Source organism: Engystomops pustulosus, chromosome 2 (assembly GCF_040894005.1).
Source record: "Engystomops pustulosus chromosome 2, aEngPut4.maternal, whole genome shotgun sequence".
Lineage (NCBI taxonomy): Eukaryota > Metazoa > Chordata > Amphibia > Anura > Leptodactylidae > Engystomops > Engystomops pustulosus.
This window is the reverse complement of record NC_092412.1, coordinates 262,316,723-262,338,433: the sequence shown is the minus strand read 5'-3', so window position 1 is coordinate 262,338,433 and position 21,711 is coordinate 262,316,723. Positions and strand designations below refer to the sequence as shown.

At 58.2% G+C, this 21,711-nt stretch overlaps 1 protein-coding gene across 1 annotated transcript in view; it reads left to right on the top strand.

Moving 5' to 3' along the window:
- LOC140117114 (uncharacterized) overlaps positions 1-21,413 on the top strand; it is a 29,106-nt gene extending 7,693 nt beyond the window's left edge. Inside the window, exons 2-5 of the mRNA XM_072133549.1 lie at positions 17,123-17,437; positions 17,568-17,663; positions 17,745-17,791; positions 21,195-21,413. Coding sequence (XP_071989650.1) covers positions 17,123-17,437; positions 17,568-17,663; positions 17,745-17,791; positions 21,195-21,413 — 677 coding nt within the window. The remainder of the gene's footprint in view (positions 1-17,122; positions 17,438-17,567; positions 17,664-17,744; positions 17,792-21,194) is intronic.
- Positions 21,414-21,711: the final 298 nt, after the last annotated feature.

Below are 21,711 nucleotides of genomic sequence, written 5' to 3'. Positions count from 1 at the left end.
TGTAGAGTCCCTTGTGGACCTGCAGGGTCAGTCTGAGGGCAGTGACTTAGTTTAGCGTCAGTCCAGTCAGGCAGTGATCTAGTGTAGAGTCCCTTGTGGACCTGCAGGGTCAGTCTGAGGGCAGTGACTTATTCTAGCGTCAGTCCAGTCAGGCAGTGATCTAGTGTAGAGTCCCTTGTGGACCTGCAGGGTCAGTCTGAGGACAGTGACTTATTCTAGCGTCAGTCCAGTCAGGCAGTGATCTAGTGTAGAGTCCCTTGTGGTCCTGCAGGGTCAGTCTGAGGACAGTGACTTATTCTAGCGTCAGTCCAGTCAGGCAGTGATCTAGTGTAGAGTCCCTTGTGGACCTGCAGGGTCAGTCTGAGGGCAGTGACTTATTCTAGCGTCAGTCCAGTCAGGCAGTGATCTAGTGTAGAGTCCCTTGTGGACCTGCAGGGTCAGTCTGAGGGCAGTGACTTATTCTAGCGTCAGTCCAGTCAGGCAGTGATCTAGTGTAGAGTCCCTTGTGGACCTGCAGGGTCAGTCTGAGGGCAGTGACTTATTCTAGCGTCAGTCCAGTCAGGCAGTGATCTAGTGAAGAGTCCCTTGTGGTCCTGCAGGGTCAGTCTGAGGGCAGTGACTTATTCTAGCGTCAGTCCAGTCAGGCAGTGATCTAGTGTAGAGTCCCTTGTGGACCTGCAGGGTCAGTCTGAGGACAGTGACTTAGTTTAGCGTCAGTCCAGTCAGGCAGTGATCTAGTGTAGAGTCTCTTGTGGACCTGCAGGGTCAGTCTGAGGGCAGTGACTTATTCTAGCGTCAGTCCAGTCAGGCAGTGATCTAGTGTAGAGTCCCTTGTGGTCCTGCAGGGTCAGTCTGAGGGCAGTGACCTGAGAGTCAGTCCAGTCAGGCAGTGATCTAGTGAAGAGTCCCTTGTGGACCTGCAGGGTCAGTCTGAGGGCAGTGACTTATTCTAGCGTCAGTCCAGTCAGGCAGTGATCTAGTGAAGAGTCCCTTGTGGACCTGCAGGGTCAGTCTGAGGGCAGTGACTTAGTTTAGCGTCAGTCCATTCAGGCAGTGATCTAGTGAAGAGTCCCTTGTGGACCTGCAGGGTCAGTCTGAGGGCAGTGACTTATTCTAGCGTCAGTCCAGTCAGGCAGTGATCTAGTGTAGAGTCCCTTGTGGACCTGCAGGGTCAGTCTGAGGGCAGTGACTTATTCTAGCGTCAGTCCAGTCAGGCAGTGATCTAGTGTAGAGTCCCTTGTGGACCTGCAGGGTCAGTCTGAGGGCAGTGACTTATTCTAGCGTCAGTCCAGTCAGGCAGTGATCTAGTGAAGAGTCCCTTGTGGACCTGCAGGGTCAGTCTGAGGACAGTGACTTAGTTTAGCGTCAGTCCAGTCAGGCAGTGATCTAGTGTAGAGTCCCTTGTGGTCCTGCAGGGTCAGTCTGAGGACAGTGACTTATTCTAGCGTCAGTCCAGTCAGGCAGTGATCTAGTGTAGAGTCCCTTGTGGTCCTGCAGGGTCAGTCTGAGGGCAGTGACTTATTCTAGCGTCAGTCCAGTCAGGCAGTGATCTAGTGAAGAGTCCCTTGTGGACCTGCAGGGTCAGTCTGAGGGCAGTGACTTAGTTTAGCGTCAGTCCAGTCAGGCAGTGATCTAGTGTAGAGTCCCTTGTGGTCCTGCAGGGTCAGTCTGAGGACAGTGACTTATTCTAGCGTCAGTCCAGTCAGGCAGTGATCTAGTGTAGAGTCCCTTGTGGTCCTGCAGGGTCAGTCTGAGGACAGTGACTTAGTTTAGCGTCAGTCCAGTCAGGCAGTGATCTAGTGTAGAGTCCCTTGTGGACCTGCAGGGTCAGTCTGAGGGCAGTGACTTATTCTAGCGTCAGTCCAGTCAGGCAGTGATCTAGTGTAGAGTCCCTTGTGGACCTGCAGGGTCAGTCTGAGGACAGTGACTTAGTTTAGCGTCAGTCCAGTCAGGCAGTGACTTAGTCTTGGGTCCTTTGTGGAAGACTCAGGTGTCTAGTTTCTTTGGGGTCAGTAAATCGAGGTGTCGGCATCCGTTGTGAGACCCTCTTGAGTCTGTGGGGACAGGTTCCTTTGACAGTATTGTGGTTATGGACGCTTATGATGAGTAGTGAATTGGAATAGAGCCAAGTGCATTGCAGGCAAGAAGGAAGATTGTGTCCCACATGAAGGGGAAAGATGCACAGAGACAGAATGTATCTAAGATGGCGTCCGAAACCAGTGCGACCTCCTTAACAAGGGGGGTGCTGTATGTAGGGGGGTGCTGTATGTAGGGGGGAGGTGCTGTATGTAGGGGGGGTGCTGTATGTAGGGGGTGTGCTGTATGTAGGGGGGGGTGCTGTATGTAGGGGGGGTGCTGTATGTAGGGGGGGGTGCTGTATGTAGGGGAGTGCTGTATGTAGGGGGGGTGCTGTATGTAGGGGGGGTGCTGTATGTATGTAGGGGGGTGCTGTATGTAGGGGGTGCTGTATGTAGGGGGTGCTGTATGTAGAGGGGTGCTGCTGTATGTAGGGGGGGTGCTGTATGTAGGGGGTGTGCTGTATGTAGGGGGGGTGCTGTATGTAGGGGGGGTGCTGTATGTAGGGGGGTGCTGTATGTAGGGGTGTGCTGTATGTAGGGGGGTGCTGTATGTAGGGGGGGTGCTGTATGTAGGGGGGGTGCTGTATGTAGGGGGGTGCTGTATGTAGGGGGGGTGCTGTATGTAGGGGGGTGCTGTATGTAGGGGGGGTGCTGTATGTAGGGGGGTGCTGTATGTAGGGGGTGTGCTGTATGTAGGGGGGTGCTGTATGTAGGGGGGGGTGCTGTATGTAGGGGGGGTGCTGTATGTAGGGGGGTGCTGTATGTAGGGGGGGTGCTGTATGTAGGGGGGGGTGCTGTATGTAGGGAGTGTGCTGTATGTAGGGGGGGTGCTGTATGTAGGGGGGGTGCTGTATGTAGGGGGGTGCTGTATGTAGGGGGGATGCTGTATGTAGGGGGGTGCTGTATGTAGGGGGGGTGCTGTATGTAGGGTTGCTGTATGTAGGGGGGGTGCTGTATGTAGGGGGTGTGCTGTATGTAGGGGGGGTGCTGTATGTAGGGGGGGTGCTGTATGTAGGGGGGGGTGCTGTATGTAGGGGGGGTGCTGTAGGTAGGGGGTGTGCTGTATGTAGGGGGGGGTGCTGTATGTAGGGGGTGTGCTGTATGTAGGGGGGGTGCTGTATGTAGGGGGGGTGCTGTATGTAGGGGGGGTGCTGTATGTAGGGGGGGTTCTGTATGTAGGGGGGTGCTGTATGTAGGGGGGTGCTGTATGTAGGGGGGGGTGCTGTATGTAGGGGGGGTGCTGTATGTAGGTGGGGTGCTGTATGTAGGGGGGGGTGCTGTATGTAGGGGGGTGCTGTATGTAGGGGGGTGCTGTATGTAGGGGGGTGCTGTATGTGTGGGGGGGTGCTGTATGTAGGGGTGCTGCTGTATGTAGGGGGGTGCTGTATGTAGGGGGTGTGCTGTATGTAGGGGGGGTGCTGTATGTAGGGGGGGTGCTGTATGTAGGGGGGTGCTGTATGTAGGGGGTGTGCTGTATGTAGGGGGGGGTGCTGTATGTAGGGGGTGTGCTGTATGTAGGGGGGTGCTGTATGTAGGGGGGTGCTGTATGTAGGGGGTGTGCTGTATGTAGGGGGGGGTGCTGTATGTAGGGGGGGTGCTGTATGTAGGTGGGGTGCTGTATGTAGGGGGGGTGCTGTATGTAGGGGGGTGCTGTATGTAGGGGGGTGCTGTATGTAGGGGGTGTGCTGTATGTAGGGGGGGTGCTGTATGTAGGGGGGGTGCTGTATGTAGGGGGGTGCTGTATGTAGGGGGGGTGCTGTATGTGTGGGGGGGTGCTGTATGTAGGGGTGCTGCTGTATGTAGGGGGGTGCTGTATGTAGGGGGTGTGCTGTATGTAGGGGGGGTGCTGTATGTAGGGGGGGTGCTGTATGTAGGGGGGTGCTGTATGTAGGGGGGTGCTGTATGTAGGGGGTGTGCTGTATGTAGGGGGGGGGGGTGCTGTATGTAGGGGGGGTGCTGTATGTGGGGGGGGGTGCTGTATGTAGGTGGGGTGCTGTATGTAGGGGGGGTGCTGTATGTAGGGGGGTGCTTTATGTAGGGGGGTGCTGTATGTAGGGGGGTGCTGTATGTGTGGGGGGGTGCTGTATGTAGGGGTGCTGCTGTATGTAGGGGGTGTGCTGTATGTAGGGGGGGGTGCTGTATGTAGGGGGGGTGCTGTATGTGGGGGGGGTGCTGTATGTAGGGGGGGTGCTGTATGTAGGGGGTGCTTTATGTAGGGGGGTGCTGTATGTAGGGGGGTGCTGTATGTGTGGGGGGGTGCTGTATGTAGGGGTGCTGCTGTATGTAGGGGGGGTGCTGTATGTAGGGGGGGTGCTGTATGTAGGGAGTGCTGTATGTAGGGGGGGGTGCTGTATGTAGGGGGGTGCTGTATGTAGGGGGGTGCTGTATGTAGGGGGGGTGCTGTATGTAGGGGGGTGCTGTATGTAGGGGGGGTGCTGTATGTAAGGGGGGTGCTGTATGTAGGGGTGCTGTATGTAGGGGGGAAGCTGTATGTAGGGGGGTGCTGTATGTAGGGGGGGTGCTGTATGTAGGGGGGTGCTGTATGTAGGAGGGTGCTGTATGTAGGGGGGTGCTGTATGTGGGGGGGGTGCTGTATGTAGGGGGGGTGCTGTATGTAGGGGGGGTGCTGTATGTAGGGGGGTGCTGTATGTAGGGGGGGTGCTGTATTTAGGGGGGTGCTGTATGTAGAGGTGCTGTATGTAGGGGGGGTGCTGTATGTAGGGGGGTGCTGTATGTAGGGGGGGTGCTGTATGTAGGGGGGGGGGCTGTATGTAGGGGGGTTGCTGTATGTAGGGGGGGGTGCTGTATGTAGGGGGTGTGCTGTATGTAGGGGGGTGCTGTATGTAAGGGGGGTGCTGTATGTAGGGGGGGTGCTGTATGTAGGGGTGTGCTGTATGTAGGGGGGGTGCTGTATGTAGGGGGGTGCTGTATGTAGGGGGGGTGCTGTATGTAGGGGGTGTGCTGTATGTAGGGGGGTGCTGTATGTAGGGGGGGTGCTGTATGTAAAGGGGGTGCTGTATTTAGGGGGGGTGCTGTATGTAGGGGGGGTGCTGTATGTATGGGGGGTGCTGTATGTAGGGGGGGGGTGCTGTATGTAGGGGGGTGCTGTATGTAGGGGGGGTGCTGTATGTAGGGGGGGTGCTGTATGTAGGGGGGTGCTGTATGTAGGGGGGGTGCTGTATGTAGGGGGGTGCTGTATGTAGGGGGTGTGCTGTATGTAGGGGGGTGCTGTATGTAGGGGGGTGCTGTATGTATGGGGGGTGCTGTATGTAGGGGGTGGGGTGCTGTATGTAGGGGGGTGCTGTATGTAGGGGGTGTGCTGTATGTAGGGGGGTGCTGTATGTAGGGGGTGTGCTGTATGTAGGGGGGTGCTGTATGTAGGGGGGTGCTGTATGTATGGGGGGTGCTGTATGTAGGGGGGGGTGCTGTATGTAGGGGGGTGCTGTATGTAGGGGGTTTCTGTATGTAGGGGGGTGCTGTATGTAGGGGGGTGCTGTATGTAGGGGGGGTGCTGTATGTAGGGGGGGTGCTGTATGTAGGGGAGGGTGCTGTATGTAGGGGGGTGCTGTATGTAGGGGGTGCTGTATGTAGGGGGGTGCTGTATGTATGGGAGGTGCTGTATGTAGGGGGGGTGCTGTATGTAGGGGGGGTGCTGTATGTAGGGGGGTGCTGTATGTCGGGGGGGGTGCTGTATGTAGCGGGGTGCTGTATGTAGGGGGGGTGCTGTATGTAGGGGGGGTGCTGTATGTAGGGGGTGTGCTGTATGTAGGGGGGGTGCTGTATGTAGGGGGGGTGCTGTATGTAGGGGGGTGCTGTATGTAGGGGGTGTGCTGTATGTAGGGGGGGGTGCTGTATGTAGGGGGGGTGCTGTATGTAGGGGGGTGCTGTATGTAGGGGGGGTGCTGTATGTAGGGGGGGTGCTGTATGTAGGGGGGTGCTGTACGTAGGGGGGTGCTGTATGTAGGGGGGGGTGCTGTATGTAGGGGTGCTGTATGTAGGGGGGGTGCTGTATGTAGGGGGGGTGCTGTATGTAGGGGGGGTGCTGTATATAGGGGGTGTGCTGTATGTAGGGGGGGTGCTGTATGTAGGGGGGGTGCTGTATGTAGGGGGGTGCTGTATGTAGGGGGAGTGCTGTATGTAGGGGGGGTGCTGTACGTAGGGGGGGTGCTGTATGTAGGGGGGGGTGCTGTATGTAGGGGGGGTGCTGTATGTAGGGGGGGTGCTGTATGTAGGGGGGGTGCTGTATGTAGGGGGTGTGCTGTATGTAGGGGGGGGTGCTGTATTTAGGGGGGGTGCTGTATGTAGGGGGGTGCTGTATGTAGGGGGGTGCTGTATGTAGGGGGGGTGCTGTATGTAGGGGGGGTGCTGTATGTAGGGGGGTGCTGTATGTAGGGGGGTGCTGTATGTAGGGGGGTGCTGTCTCCTCTGAGCAATGTCCTCTCCCTCTCTCCTCTGCCCCTCTCCTCTCCCCTCTAAACAGTGTCCTCTCCATCTCTCCTCTGCCCCTCTACTTTCTCCTCTGAGCAGTGTCCTCTCCCTCTCTCCTCTGCCCCTCTCCTCTCTCCTCTGAGCAGTGTCCTCTCCCTCTCTCCTCTGCCCTTCTCCTTTCTCCTCTGAGCAGTGTCCTCTCCCTCTCTCCTCTGCCCCTCTCGTTTCTCCTCTGAGCAGTGTCCTCTCCCTCTCTCCTCTGCCCCTCTCCTTTCTCCTCTGAGCAGTGTCCTCTCCCTCTCTCCTCTGCCCCTCTCGTTTCTCCTCTGAGCAGTGTCCTCTCCCTCTCTCCTCTGCCCCTCTCCTTTCTCCTCTGAGCAGTGTCCTCTCCCTCTCTCCTCTGCCCCTCTCCTCTGAGCAGTGTCCTCTCCCTCTCTCCTCTGCCTCTCTCCTTTCTCCTCTGAGCAGTGTCCTCTCCCTCTCTCCTCTGCCCCTCTCCTTTCTCCTCTGAGCAGTGTCCTCTCCCTCTCTCCTCTGCCTCTCTCCTTTCTCCTCTGAGCAGTGTCCTCTCCCTCTCTCCTCTGCCCCTCTCCTCTGAGCAGTGTCCTCTCCTTTCTCCTCTGCCCCTCTCCTTTCTCCTCTGAGCAGTGTCCTCTCCTTTCTCCTCTGAGCAGTGTCCTCTCCCTCCTCTGCCCCTCTCCTTTCTCCTCTGAGCAGTGTCCTCTCCCTCTCTCCTCTGCCCCTGTTCTTTCTCCTCTGAGCAGTGTCCTCTCCATCTCTCCTCTGCCTCTCCTTTCGCCTCTGAGCAGTGTCCTCTCCCTCTCTCCTCTGCCCCTCTCCTTTCTCCTCTGAGCATTGTCCTCTCCCTCTCTCATCTGCCCCTCTCCTCTCCCCTCTAAACAGTGTCCTCTCCATCTCTCCTCTGCCTCTCCTTTCTCCTCTGAGCAGTGTCCTCTCCCTCTCTCCTCTGCCCCTCTCCTCTCTCCTCTGAGCAGTGTCCTCTCCCTTTCTCCTCTGCCCCTCTCCTCTCTCCTCTGAGCAGTGTCATCTCCCTCTCTCCTCTGCCCCTCTCCTTTCTCCTATGAGCAGTGTCCTCTCCCTCTCTCCTCTGCCCTTCTCCTTTCTCCTCTGAGCAGTGTCCTCTCCCTCTCTCCTCTGCCCCTCTCCTTTCTCCTCTGAGCAGTGTCCTCTCCCTCTCTCCTCTGCCCCTCTCCTTTCTCCTCTGAGCAGTGTCCTCTCCCTCTCTCCTCTGCCCCTCTCCTCTGAGCAGTGTCCTCTCCCTCTCTCCTCTGCCCCTCTCCTTTCTCCTCTGAGCAGTGTCCTCTCCCTCTCTCCTCTGCCTCTCTCCTTTCTCCTCTGAGCAGTGTCCTCTCCCTCTCTCCTCTGCCCCTCTCCTCTGAGCAGTGTCCTCTCCTTTCTCCTCTGCCCCTCTCCTTTCTCCTCTGAGCAGTGTCCTCTCCTTTCTCCTCTGAGCAGTGTCCTCTCCCTCCTCTGCCCCTCTCCTTTCTTCTCTGAGCATTGTCCTCTCCCACTCTCCTCTGCCCCTGTCATTTCTCCTCTGAGCAGTGTCCTCTCCCTCTCTCCTCTGCCTCTCTCCTTTCTCCTCTGAGCAGTGTCCTCTCCCTCTCTCCTCTGCCCCTCTCCTTTCTCCTCTGAGCAGTGTCCTCTCCCTCTCTCCTCTGCCCCTGTTCTTTCTCCTCTGAGCAGTGTCCTCTCCCTCTCTCCTCTGCCCCTCTCCTTTCTCCTCTGAGCAGTGTCCTCTCCCTCTCTCCTCTGCCCCTCGCCTCTGAGCAGTGTCCTCTCCCTCTCTCCTCTGCCCCTCTCCTCTCTCCTCTGAGCAGTGTCCTCTGCCTCTCTCCTCTGCCCCTCTTCTCTGAGCAGTGTCTCTTCCTCTCTCCTCTGCCCCTCTCCTTTCTCATCTGAGCAGTGTCCTCTCCCTCTCTCCTCTGCCTCTCTCCTTTCTCCTCTGAGCAGTGTCCTCTCCCTCTCTCCTCTGCCCCTCTCCTTTCTCCTCTGAGCAGTGTCCTCTCCCTCTCTCCTCTGCCCCTCTCCTCTGAGCAGTGTCCTCTCCCTCTCTCCTCTGCCCCTCTCCTTTCTCCTCTGAGCAGTGTCCTCTCCCTCTCTCCTCTGCCTCTCTCCTTTCTCCTCTGAGCAGTGTCCTCTCCCTCTCTCCTCTGCCCCTCTCCTCTCTTCTCTGAGCAGTGTCCTCTCCCTCTCTCCTCTGCCCCTCTCCTTTCTCCTCTGAGCAGTGTCCTCTCACTCTCTCCTCTGCCCCTCTCCTTTCTCCTCTGAGCATTGTCCTCTCCCTCTCTCCTCTGCCCCTCTCCTTTCTCCTCTGAGCATTGTCCTCTCCCTCTCTCCTCTGCCCCTCTCCTTTCTCCTCTGAGCAGTGTCCTCTCCCTCTCTCCTCTGCCCCTCTCCTCTGAGCAGTGTCCTCTCCCTCTCTCCTCTGCCCCTCTCCTTTCTCCTCTGAGCAGTGTCCTCTCCCTCTCTCCTCTGCCTCTCTCCTTTCTCCTCTGAGCAGTGTCCTCTCCCTCTCTCCTCTGCCCCTCTCCTCTCTCCTCTGAGCAGTGTCCTCTCCCTCTCTCCTCTGCCCCTCTCCTTTCTCCTCTGAGCAGTGTCCTCTCACTCTCTCCTCTGCCCCTCTCCTTTCTCCTCTGAGCATTGTCCTCTCCCTCTCTCCTCTGCCCCTCTCCTTTCTCCTCTGAGCATTGTCCTCTCCCTCTCCCCTCTGCCCCTCTCCTTTCTCCTCTGAGCAGTGTCCTCTCCCTCTCTCCTCTGCCCCTCTCCTCTGAGCAGTGTCCTCTCCCACTCTCCTCTGCCCCTCTCCTTTCTCCTCTGAGCAGTGTCCTCTCACTCTCTCCTCTTCCCCTCTCCTTTCTCCTCTGAGCAGTGTCCTCTTCCTCTCTCCTCTGCCCCTGTTCTTTCTCCTCTGAGCAGTGTCCTCTCCCTCTCTCCTCTGCCCCTCTCCTTTCTCCTCTGAGCAGTGTCCTCTCCCTCTCTCCTCTGCCCCTCTCCTCTCTCCTCTGAGCAGTGTCCTCTGCCTCTCTCCTCTGCCCCTCTCCTCTGAGCAGTGTCTCTTCCTCTCTCCTCTGCCCCTCTCCTTTCTCATCTGAGCAGTGTCCTCTCCCTCTCTCCTCTGCCTCTCTCCTTTCTCCTCTGAGCAGTGTCCTCTCCCTCTCTCCTCTGCCCCTCTCCTTTCTCCTCTGAGCAGTGTCCTCTCCCTCTCTCCTCTGCCCCTCTCCTCTCTCCTCTGAGCAGTGTCCTCTCCCTCTCTCCTCTGCCCCTCTCCTTTCTCCTCTGAGCAGTGTCCTCTCCCTCTCTCCTCTGCCTCTCTCCTTTCTCCTCTGAGCAGTGTCCTCTCCCTCTCTCCTCTGCCCCTCTCCTCTGAGCAGTGTCATCTCCCTCTCTCCTCTGCCCCTCTCCTCTCTCCTCTGAGCAGTGTCCTCTGCCTCTCTCCTCTGAGCAGTGTCCTCTTCCTCTCTCCTCTGCCCCTCTCCTTTCTCCTCTGAGCAGTGTCCTCTCCCTCTCTCCTCTGCCTCTCTCCTTTCTCCTCTGAGCAGTGTCCTCTCCCTCTCTCCTCTGCCCCTCTACTTTCTCCTCTGAGCAGTGTCCTCTCCCTCTCTCCTCTGCCCCTCTCCTCTGAGCAGTGTCCTCTCCCTCTCTCCTCTGCCCCTCTCCTTTCTCCTCTGAGCAGTGTCCTCTCCCTCTCTCCTCTGCTTCTCTCCTTTCTCCTCTGAGCAGTGTCCTCTCCCTCTCTCCTCTGCCCCTCTCCTCTCTCCTCTGAGCAGTGTCCTCTCCCTCTCTCCTCTGCCCCTCTCCTTTCTCCTCTGAGCAGTGTCCTCTCACTCTCTCCTCTGCCCTTCTCCTTTCTCCTCTGAGCATTGTCCTCTCCCTCTCTCCTCTGCCCCTCTCCTTTCTCCTCTGAGCATTGTCCTCACCCTCTCTCCTCTGCCCCTATCCTTTCTCCTCCGAGCAGTGTCCTCTCCCTCTCTCCTCTGCCCCTCTCCTCTGAGCAGTGTCCTCTCCCTCTCTCCTCTGCCCCTCTCCTTTCTCCTCTGAGCAGTGTCCTCTCACTCTCTCCTCTGCCCCTCTCCTTTCTTCTCTGAGCATTGTCCTCTCCCTCTCTCCTCTGCCCCTCTCCTTTCTCCTCTGAGCATTGTCCTCTCACTCTCTCCTCTGCCCCTCTCCTTTCTCCTCTGAGCATTGTCCTCTCCCTCTCTCCTCTGCCCCTCTCCTCTGAGCAGTGTCCTCTCCCTCTCTCCTCTGCCCCTCTCCTTTCTCCTCTGAGCATTGTCCTCTCCCTCTCTCCTCTGCCCCTCTCCTTTCTCCTCTGAGCATTGTCCTCTCCCTCTCTCCTCTGCCCCTCTCCTTTCTCCTCTGAGCAGTGTCCTCTCCCTCTCTCCTCTGCCCCTCTCCTCTGAGCAGTGTCCTCTCCCTCTCTCCTCTGCCCCTCTCTTTTCTCCTCTGAGCAGTGTCCTCTCCCTCTCTCCTCTGCCCCTCTCCTCTGAGCAGTGTCCTCTCCCTCTCTCCTCTGCCTCTCTCCTTTCTCCTCTGAGCAGTTTCCTCTCCCTCTCTCCTCTGCCCCTCTCCTTTCTCCTCTGAGCAGTGTCCTCTCCCCCTCTCCTCTGCCCCTCTCCTTTCTCCTCTGAGCAGTGTCCTTTCCCTCCTCTGCCCCTCTCCTTTCTCCTGTGAGCAGTTTCCTCTCCCTCTCTCCTCTGCCCCTCTCCTCTGAGCAGTGTCCTCTCCCTCTCTCCTCTGCCCCTCTCCTCTCTCCTCTGAGCAGTGTCCTCTGCCTCTCTCCTCTGCCCCTCTCCTCTGAGCAGTGTCCTCTCCCTCTCTCCTCTGCCCCTCTCCTTTCTCCTCTGAGCAGTGTCCTCTCCCTCTCTCCTCTGCCTCTCTCCTTTCTCCTCTGAGCAGTGTCCTTTCCCTCTCTCCTCTGCCCCTCTCCTTTCTCCTCTGAGCAGTGTCCTTTTCCTCTCTCCTCTGCCCCTCTCCTTTCTCCTCTGAGCAGTATCCTCTCCCCCTCTCCTCTGCCCCTCTCCTTTCTCCTCTGAGCAGTGTCCTCTCCCTCTCTCCTCTGCCCCTCTCCTTTCTCCTCTGAGCAGTGTCCTCTCCCTCTCTTCTCTGCCTCTCTCCTTTCTCCTCTGAGCAGTGTCCTCTCCCTCTCTCCTCTACCCCTCTCCTCTCTCCTCTGAGCAGTGTCCTCTCACTCTCTCCTCTGCCCCTCTCCTTTCTCCTCTGAGCAGTGTGCTCTCCCTCTCTCCTCTGCCCCTCTCCTTTCTCCTCTGAGCATTGTCCTCTCCCTCTCTCCTCTGCCCCTCTCCTTTCTCCTCTGAGCAGTGTCCTCTCCCTCTCTCCTCTGCCCCTCTCCTCTGAGCAGTGTCCTCTCCCTCTCTCCTCTGCCCCTCTCCTTTCTCCTCTGAGCAGTGTCCTTTCCCTCTCTCCTCTGCCCCTCTCCTTTCTCCTCTGAGCAGTTTCCTCTCCCTCTCTCCTCTGCCCCTCTCCTTTCTCCTCTGAGCAGTGTCCTCTCACCCTCTCCTCTGCCCCTCTCCTTTCTCCTCTGAGCAGTGTCCTTTCTCTCCTCTGCCCCTCTCCTTTCTCCTGTGAGCAGTTTCCTGTCCCTCTCTCCTCTGCCCCTCTCCTTTCTCCTCTGAGCAGTGTCCTCTCCTTTCTCCACTGCCCCTCTCCTTTCTCCTCTGAGCAGTGTCCTCTCCCTCTCTCCTCTGCCCCTCTCCTTTCTCCTCTGAGCAGTTTCCTCTCCCTATCTCCTCTGAGTAGTGTCCTCTCCCTCTCTCCTCTGCCCCTCTCCTTTCTCCTCTGAGCAGTGTCCTTTCCCTCTCTCCTCTGCCCCTCTCCTTTCTCCTCTGAGCAGTGTCCTTTCCCTCTCTCCTCTGCCCCTCTCCTTTCTCCTCTGAGCAGTTTCCTCTCCCTCTCTCCTCTGCCTCTCCCGGCATTTCTCCTCTGAGCCGTGTCCTCTCCTTTCTCCTCTGCCCCTCTCCTTTCTCCTCTGAGCAATGTCCTCTCCCTCTCTCCTCTACCCCTTTCCTCTCTCCTCTGAGCAGTGTCCTCTCCCTCTCTCCTCTGCCCCTCTCCTTTCTCCTCTGAGCAGTGTCCTCTCCCTCTCTTCTCTGCCCCTCGCCTCTGAGCAGTGTCCTCTCCCTCTCTCCTCTGCCCCTCTCCTCTCTCCTCTGAGCAGTGTCCTCTGCCTCTCTCCTCTGCCCCTCTCCTCTCCCCTCTAAACAGTGTCCTCTCCATCTCTCCTCTGCCTCTCCTTTCTCCTCTGAGCAGTGTCCTCTCCCTCTCTCCTCTGCCCCTCTCCTCTCTCCTCTGAGCAGTGTCCTCTCCCTCTCTCCTCTGCCCCTCTCCTCTCTCCTCTGAGCAGTGTCCTCTCCCTTTCTCCTCTGCCCCTCTCCTCTCTCCTCTGAGCAGTGTCATCTCCCTATCTCCTCTGCCCCTCTCCTTTCTCCTCTGAGCAGTGTCCTCTCCCTCTCTCCTCTGCCCCTCTCCTTTCTCCTCTGAGCATTGTCCTCTCCCTCTCTCCTCTGCCCCTCTCCTTTCTCCTCTGAGCAGTGTCCTCTCCCTCTCTCCTCTGCCCCTCTCCTTTCTCCTCTGAGCAGTGTCCTCTCCCTCTCTCCTCTGCCCTTCTCCTTTCTCCTCTGAGCAGTTTCCTCTCCCTCTCTCCTCTGCCTCTCCCGGCATTTCTCCTCTGAGCTGTGTCCTCTCCTTTCTCCTCTGAGTAGTGTCCTCTCCCTCTCTCCTCTGCCCCTCTCCTTTCTCCTCTGAGCAGTTTCCTCTCCCTCTCTTCTCTGCCTCTCTCCTTTCTCCTCTGAGCAGTGTCCTCTCCCTCTCTCCTCTACCCCTCTCCTCTCTCCTCTGAGCAGTGTCCTCTCACTCTCTCCTCTGCCTCTCCCGGCATTTCTCCTCTGAGCAGTGTCCTCTCCTTTCTCCTCTGCCCCTCTCCTTTCTCCTCTGAGCAATGTCCTCTCCCTCTCTCCTCTACCCCTTTCCTCTCTCCTCTGAGCAGTGTCCTCTCCATCTCTCCCCTGCCTCTCTCCTTTCTCCTCTGAGCAGTGTCCTCTCCCTCTCTCCTCTGCCCCTCTCCTCTCCCCTCTAAACAGTGTCCTCTCCATCTCTCCCCTGCCTCTCTCCTTTCTCCTCTGAGCAATGTCCTCTCCCTCTCTCCTCTACCCCTTTCCTCTCTCCTCTGAGCAGTGTCCTCTCCATCTCTCCCCTGCCTCTCTCCTTTCTCCTCTGAGCAGTGTCCTCTCCCTCTCTCCTCTGCCCCTCTCCTCTCCCCTCTAAACAGTGTCCTCTCCATCTCTCCCCTGCCTCTCTCCTTTCTCCTCTGAGCAATGTCCTCTCCCTCTCTCCTCTACCCCTCTCCTTTCACCTCTGAGCAGTATCCTCTTCCTCTCTCCTCTGCCCCTCTCCTCTCTCCTCTGAGCAGTGTCCTCTCCCTTTCTCCTCTGCCCCTCTCCTCTCTCCTCTGAGCAGTGTCATCTCCCTCTCTCCTCTGCCCCTCTCCTTTCTCCTCTGAGCAGTGTCCTCTCCCTTTCTTCTCTGCCCCTCTCCTTTCTCCTCTGAGCAGTGTCCTCTCCCTCTCTCCTCTGCCCCTCTCCTTTCTCCTCTGAGCAGTGTCCTCTCCCTCTCTCCTCTGCCCTTCTCCTTTCTCCTCTGAGCAGTGTCCTCTCCCGGCATTTCTCCTCTGCCCCTCTCCTTTCTCCTCTGAGCAGTGTCCTTTCCTTTCTCCTTTGCCCCTCTCCTTTCTCCTCTGAGCAGTGTCCTTTCCCTCTCTCCTCTGCCCCTCTCCTTTCTCCTTTGAGCAGTGTCCTCTCCTTTCTCCTCTGCCCCTCTCCTTTCTCCTCTGAGCAGTGTCCTCTCACTCTCTCCTCTGTCCCTCTCCTTTCTCCTCTGAGCAGTGTCCTCTCCCTCTCTCCTCTGCCTCTCCCAGCATTTCACCTCTGAGCAGTGTCCTCTCCCTCTCTCCTCTGCCCCTCTCCTTTCTCCTCTGAGCAGTGTCCTCTCCCTCTCTTCTCTGCCCCTCTCCTTTCTGCTCTGAGCAGTATCCTCTCCCTCTCTGCTCTGCCCCTCTCCTTTCTCCTCTGAGCAGTGTCCTCTCCCTCTCTCCTCTGCCCCTCGCCTCTTTCCTCTGAGCAGCGTCCTCTCCCTCTCTCTTCTGCCCCTCTCCTTTCTCCTCTGAGCAGTGTCCTCTCCCTCTCTCCTCTGCCCCTCGCCTCTTTCCTCTGAGCAGCGTCCTCTCCCTCTCTCCTCTGCCCCTTTCCTTTCTCCTCTGAGCAGTATCCTCTCCCTCTCTCCTCTGCCCCTCGCCTCTTTCCTCTGAGCAGCGTCCTCTCCCTCTCTCTTCTGCCCCTCTTCCTTTCTTTTCTGAGCAGTGTCCTCTCCCTCTCTCCTCTGCCCCTCGCCTCTTTCCTCTGAGCAGCGTCCTCTCCCTCTTTCCTCTACCTCTCTCCTCTCTCCTCTGAGCAGTGTCCTCTGCCTCTCTCCTCTGCCCCTCTCCTCTGAGCAGTGTCCTCTCCCTCTCTCCTCTGTTCCTCTCTTTTCTCCTCTGAGCAGTGTCCTCTCCCTCTTCTGCCCCTCTCCTTTCACCTCTGAGCAGTATCCTCTCCCTCTCTCCTCTGCCTCTCCTTTCTCCTCTGAGCAGTGTCCTCTCCCTCTCTCCTCTGCCCCTCTCCTTTCTCCTCTGAGCATTGTCCTCTCCCTCTCTCCTCTGCCCCTCTCCTTTCTCCTCTGAGCAGTGTCCTCTCCCTCTCTCCTCTGCCTCTCTCCTTTCTCCTCTGAGCAGTGTCCTCTCCCTCTCTCCTCTGCCCCTCTCCTTTCTCCTCTGAGCATTGTTCTCTCCCTCTCTCCTCCGCCCCTCTCCTTTCTCCTCTGAGCAGTGTCCTCTCCCTCTCTCCTCTGCCCCTCTCCTTTCACCTCTGAGCAGTGTCCTCTCCGTCTCTCCTCTGCCCCTCTCCTTTCTCCTCTGAGCAGTGTCCTCTCCCTCTCTCTTTTGCCCCTCTCCTCTCTCCTCTGAGCAGTGTCCTCTCCCTCTCTCCTCATTTACTGGGGGGGGGGGGGGGGCAGAGGGCACATTACTGGGAGGGGGCAGAGGGCACATTACTGGGGGGGGCAGAGGGCACATTACTGGGGGCGGCAGAGGGCACATTACTGGGGGGGGCACAGGGCACATTGCTGGAGGGGGGGCAGAGGGCACATTACTGGGGGGGCAGAGGGCACATTACTGGGGGGGCAGAGGGCACATTACTGGGGGGGGGCAGAGGGCACATTGCTGGGGGGGCAGAGGGCACATTACTGGGGGGGGCAGAGGGCACATTACTGGGGGGGCAGAGGGCACATTACTGGGGGGCAGAGGGCACATTACTGGAGGGGGGGCAGAGGGCACATTACTGGGGGGGGCAGAGTGCACATTACTGGGGGGGGCAGAGTGCACATTACTGGGGGGGCAGAGGGCACATTACTGGGGGAGGGGCAGAGAGCACATTCCCAGGGGGGCAGAGGGCACATTACCGGGGGGGGGCAGAGTGCACATTACTGGTGGGGCAGAGGGCACATTACTGGGGGAGGCAGAGGGCACATTACTGGGGGAGGCAGAGGGCACATTACTGGGGGGAGGCAGAGTGCACATTACTGGAGGGGGGGGGGCAGAGGGCAAATTACTGGGGGGGCAGAGGGCACATTACTGGGGGGCAGAGGGCACATTACTGGGGGAGGCAGAGGGCACATTACTGGGGGGGAGCAGAGGGCACATTACTGGGGGGGGCAGAGGGCACATTACTGGGGGGGGCAGAGGGCACATTACTGGGGGGGCAGAGGGTACATTACTGGCGGGGCAGAGGGCACATTACTGGTGGGGCAGAGGGCACATTACTGGAGGGTGGCAGAGGGCACATTGCTAGGGGGGGAAGAGTGCACATTACTGGTGGGGCAGAGGGCACATTACTGGGGGAGGCAGAGGGCACATTACTGGGGGAGGCAGAGGGCACATTACTGGGGGGAGGCAGAGCGCACATTACTGGAGGGGGGGGGGGGCAGAGGGCAAATTACTGGGGGGGCAGAGGGCACATTACTGGGGGGCAGAGGGCACATTACTGGGGGAGGCAGAGGGCACATTACTGGGGAGGAGCAGAGGGCACATTACTGGGGGGGGGCAGAGGGCACATTACTGGGGGGGGCAGAGGGCACATTCCTGGGGGGGAGCACAGGGCACATTACTGGGGGGAGCAGAGGGCACATTACTGGGGGGGGCAGAGGGCACATTACTGGCGGGGCAGAGGGCACATTACTGGTAGGGCAGAGGGCACATTACTGGGGGGGCAGAGGGCACATTACTGAGGAAAATAAAGAAGCTTTTGAACCTTATCAATTTGCTGCATTTGAAACAAAGAGTGAAACATTTAAAGAGGTCTGAATACTTTCCGCACCCCCTGCACCTTGTAGTGTAGATCCTGTGGGAATGCAGGCACTCGGCAGGGAGGTTGTTACAGACATCTTGGAGGACTCTGCGTTCTGTGACTATAGACTCCCTCTTTTGGTTATAGATGGTCCTCAGGATGTGGATGGAGTCAGTTCTAGCAGTTCTGTTATCTCCACAGGATCCTCAGCGGTCACAATCGTCCAGGACCCCCCAGTCCTGAATATCGTAGAGGGTCAGAGTGCGGTCATGTCCTGTGCGGTGAAAGAAGGTGAGGACCTGCAGATCCTCTACTATCACTGGAATCTGAACTCTACAGACCCCGATCATCTACTGGAGAACAGCACAAGAGTCTCCATCATCTCCGGGACCCTCATCATCTTCCCCGTCATCGCTAATGACTCCGGGTTATATCTCTGCACCGTCCTGGACTCTAAGCTACACGGCCACCGGGGGCTCGGGACCCGGCTACTGGTCCAATGTGAGGAGAGAACAGGTGAGAAATATCACAGATACATGACTTTGGCTTATACAAGTGGAGGGGACATGCAGCCAGGACATGGGGTTTATAGGTGTAAGATGTTGGGGCGCGGAGGACACAATGGTGACCCTGTCCTGTGTTATAGATAAGAAGCCCCACTACTTCCTGTATGGACTCTTCCTTATCCTATTGCTGCCGATTAGTTTCTTCTGCTGGAGGTTCCGATCCGTGTCCAATCCTGGTAAGAAGATCGGATACTCATTACAACCTCTCTATAAAGATGAGGAGAAGATTGTGACCAGTCTCCATTATATCTCATCAGGGGCCCAGAAACATGACAAAAAGAAGAGGAGGAGGAAGATGAGGAAGGTCAGCAAGTACCTGTCCCCTACAGAGTCTAAATCCTGCTCCACATGGGATACATGAGAACAGGAGGACAGAGGAGTCTGGAGGAGGAGGACAGAGGGGTCTGGAGGAGGAGGACAGAGGGGTCTGGAGGAGGAGGAGGACAGAGGAGTCTGGAGGAGGAGGAGGACAGAGGAGTCTGGAGGAGGAGGAGAACAGAGGGGTCTGGAGGAGAAGGAGGACAGAGGAGTCTGGAGGAGGAGGAGGACAGAGGAGTCTGGAAGAGGAGGAGGAGGACAGAGGAGTCTGGAGGAGGAGGAGGAGAGAGGAGTCTGGAGGAGGAGGAGGACAGAGGAGTCTGGAGGAGGAGGAGGGCAGAGGAGTCTGGAGGAGGAGGAGGACAGAGGAGTCTGGAGGAGGAGGAGAACATAGGAGTCTGGAGGAGAAAGAGAACAGAGGAGTCTGGGGGAGGAGTCTGGAGGAGGAGGACAGAGGAGTCTGGAGGAGGAGGAGGACAGAGGAGTCTGGAGGAGGAGGAGGACAGAGGAGTCTGGAGGAGGAGGAGGAGGACAGAGGGGTCTGGAGGAGGAGGAGGACAGAGGAGTCTGGAGGAGGAGGAGGACAGAGGAGTCTGGAGGAGGAGGAGGACAGAGGAGTCTGGAGGAGGAGGAGGAGGACAGAGGGGTCTGGAGGAGGAGGAGGACAGAGGAGTCTGGAGGAGGAGGAGGACAGAGGAGTCTGGAGGAGGAGGAGGACAGAGGAGTCTGGAGGAGGAGGAGGACAGAGGAGTCTGGAGGAGGAGGAGGACAGAGGAGTCTGGAGGAGAAGGAGGAGGACAGAGGAGTCTGGAGGAGGAGGAGGACAGAGGAGTCTGGAGGAGGAGGAGGACAGAGGAGTCTGGAGGAGGAGGAGGACAGAGGAGTCTGGAGGAGCAGGAGGACAGAGGAGTCTGGAGGAGGAGGAGGACAGAGGAGTCTGGAGGAGGAGGAGGACAGAGGAGTCTGGAGGAGGAGGAGGACAGAGGAGTCTGAAGGAGAAAGAGGACAGAGGAGTCTGGAGGAGGAGGAGAACAGAGGGGTCTGGAGGAGGAGGAGGACAGAGGAGTCTGGAGGAGGAGGAGGACAGAGGAGTCTGGAGGAGGAGGAGGAGGACAGAGGGGTCTGGGGGAGGAGGAGGACAGAGGAGTCTGGAGGAGGAGGAGGACAGAGGAGTCTGGAGGAGGAGGAGGACAGAGGAGTCTGGAGGAGGAGGAGGACAGAGGAGTCTGGAGGAGGAGGAGGACAGAGGAGTCTGGAGGAAAAAGAGGACAGAGGAGTCTGGGGGAGGAGTCTGGAGGAGGATGAGGACAGAGGAGTCTGGAGGAGAAGGACAGAGGAGTCTGGAGGAGGAGGAGGACAGAGGAGTCTGGAGGAGGAGGACAGAGGAGTCTGGAGGAGGAGGACAGAGGAGTCTGGAGGAGGAGGAGGACAGAGGAGTCTGGAGGAGAAGGAGGAGGACAGAGGAGTCTGGAGGAGGAGGACAGAGGAGTCTGGAGGAGGAGGAGGACAGAGGAGTCTGGAGGAGGAGGAGGACAGAGGAGTCTGGAGGAGGACAGAGGGGTCTGGAGGAGGAGGACAGAGGAGTCTGGAGGAGGAGGAGGACAGAGGAGTCTGGAGGAGGAGGAGGACAGAGGAGTCTGGAGGGGGAGGAGGACAGAGGAGTCTGGAGGAGGAGGAGGACAGAGGAGTCTGGAGGAGGAGGAGGACAGAGGAGTCTGGAGGAGCAGGAAGACAGAGGAGTCTGGGGAGGAGGAGGACAGAGGAGTCTGGAGGAGGAGGAGGACAGAGGAGTCTGGAGGAGGAGGAGGACAGAGGAGTCTGGAGGAGAAAGAGGACAGAGGAGTCTGGGGGAGGAGTCTGGAGGAGGAGGAGGACAGAGGAGTCTGGAGGAGGAGGAGGACAGAGGAGTCTGGAGGAGGAGGAGGACAGAGGAGTCTGGAGGAGGAGGAGGAGGACAGAGGAGTCTGGAGGAGGAGGAGGAGGACAGAGGAGTCTGGAGGAGGAGGAGGAGGACAGAGGAGTCTGGAGGAGGAGGAGGAGGAGGACAGAGGGGTCTGGAGGAGGAGGAGGACAGAGGAGTCTGGAGGAGGAGGAGGACAGAGGAGTCTGGAGGAGGAGGAGGACAGAGGAGTCTGGAGGAGGAGGAGGACAGAGGAGTCTGGAGGAGGAGGAGGACAGAGGAGTCTGGAGGAGAAGGAGGAGGACAGAGGAGTCTGGAGGAGGAGGAGGACAGAGGAGTCTGGAGGAGGAGGAGGACAGAGGAGTCTGGAGGAGGAGGAGGACAGAGGAGTCTGGAGGAGCAGGAGGACAGAGGAGTCTGGAGGAGGAGGAGGACAGAGGAGTCTGGAGGAGGAGGAGGACAGAGGAGTCTGGAGGAGGAGGAGGACAGAGGAGTCTGAAGGAGAAAGAGGACAGAGGAGTCTGGAGGAGGAGGAGAACAGAGGGGTCTGGAGGAGGAGGAGGACAGAGGAGTCTGGAGGAGGAGGAGGACAGAGGAGTCTGGAGGAGGAGGAGGAGGACAGAGGGGTCTGGGGGAGGAGGAGGACAGAGGAGTCTGGAGGAGGAGGAGGACAGAGGAGTCTGGAGGAGGAGGAGGACAGAGGAGTCTGGAGGAGGAGGAGGACAGAGGAGTCTGGAGGAGGAGGAGGACAGAGGAGTCTGGAGGAAAAAGAGGACAGAGGAGTCTGGGGGAGGAGTCTGGAGGAGGATGAGGACAGAGGAGTCTGGAGGAGAAGGACAGAGGAGTCTGGAGGAGGAGGAGGACAGAGGAGTCTGGAGGAGGAGGACAGAGGAGTCTGGAGGAGGAGGACAGAGGAGTCTGGAGGAGGAGGAGGACAGAGGAGTCTGGAGGAGAAGGAGGAGGACAGAGGAGTCTGGAGGAGGAGGACAGAGGAGTCTGGAGGAGGAGGAGGACAGAGGAGTCTGGAGGAGGAGGAGGACAGAGGAGTCTGGAGGAGGACAGAGGGGTCTGGAGGAGGAGGACAGAGGAGTCTGGAGGAGGAGGAGGACAGAGGAGTCTGGAGGAGGAGGAGGACAGAGGAGTCTGGAGGGGGAGGAGGACAGAGGAGTCTGGAGGAGGAGGAGGACAGAGGAGTCTGGAGGAGGAGGAGGACAGAGGAGTCTGGAGGAGCAGGAAGACAGAGGAGTCTGGGGAGGAGGAGGACAGAGGAGTCTGGAGGAGGAGGAGGACAGAGGAGTCTGGAGGAGGAGGAGGACAGAGGAGTCTGGAGGAGAAAGAGGACAGAGGAGTCTGGGGGAGGAGTCTGGAGGAGGAGGAGGACAGAGGAGTCTGGATCTGGAGGATAAGGTCACATATACCCTATAACCAGTCATGGTCGCTTCTGATCTCTGGTGTTGATTTTCCATTCTTCTTTTGGTTTTTCTTTCAGGAGGAGGAGGAGGAGGAGGAGGATACAGAGCTGCATTATTCCACCATATTCCCGCAGCCAAAGGGAGCGCGGACGATGAAGGAGACGAGGAGCAGGGAGGAAGAGGTGCTATACGCTCCTGTGAAGACGCCGGCCTCTATCCTGCCCCAGTCATGTCCGGTCAGCGATACAGACGGCTCCGAGGTGACATACGCCACCCTGAAAACAGCGAGGAGATGAAGAGAAGTCTATAGGACCACACAAGTCCAAGGACACTAAAGATATTCAGGGACTTTTCCAACAGGGGGTAAAGAGAAAATATGCTCCACAGCGAGTGTAATGAGGCCGCCCATCGCTACCCGCCTTGTCCTTCAGCTACAGTGATCACATAGAGACATCAGCAACCATGGATGATGATCACCTCCCCCTCCCTCCAGAGTGAGCAGCAGAACCATAGGACCTCCCCCTCCCTCCAGAGTGAGCAGCAGAACCATAGGACCTCCCCCTCCCTCCAGAGTGAGCAGCAGAACCATAGGAC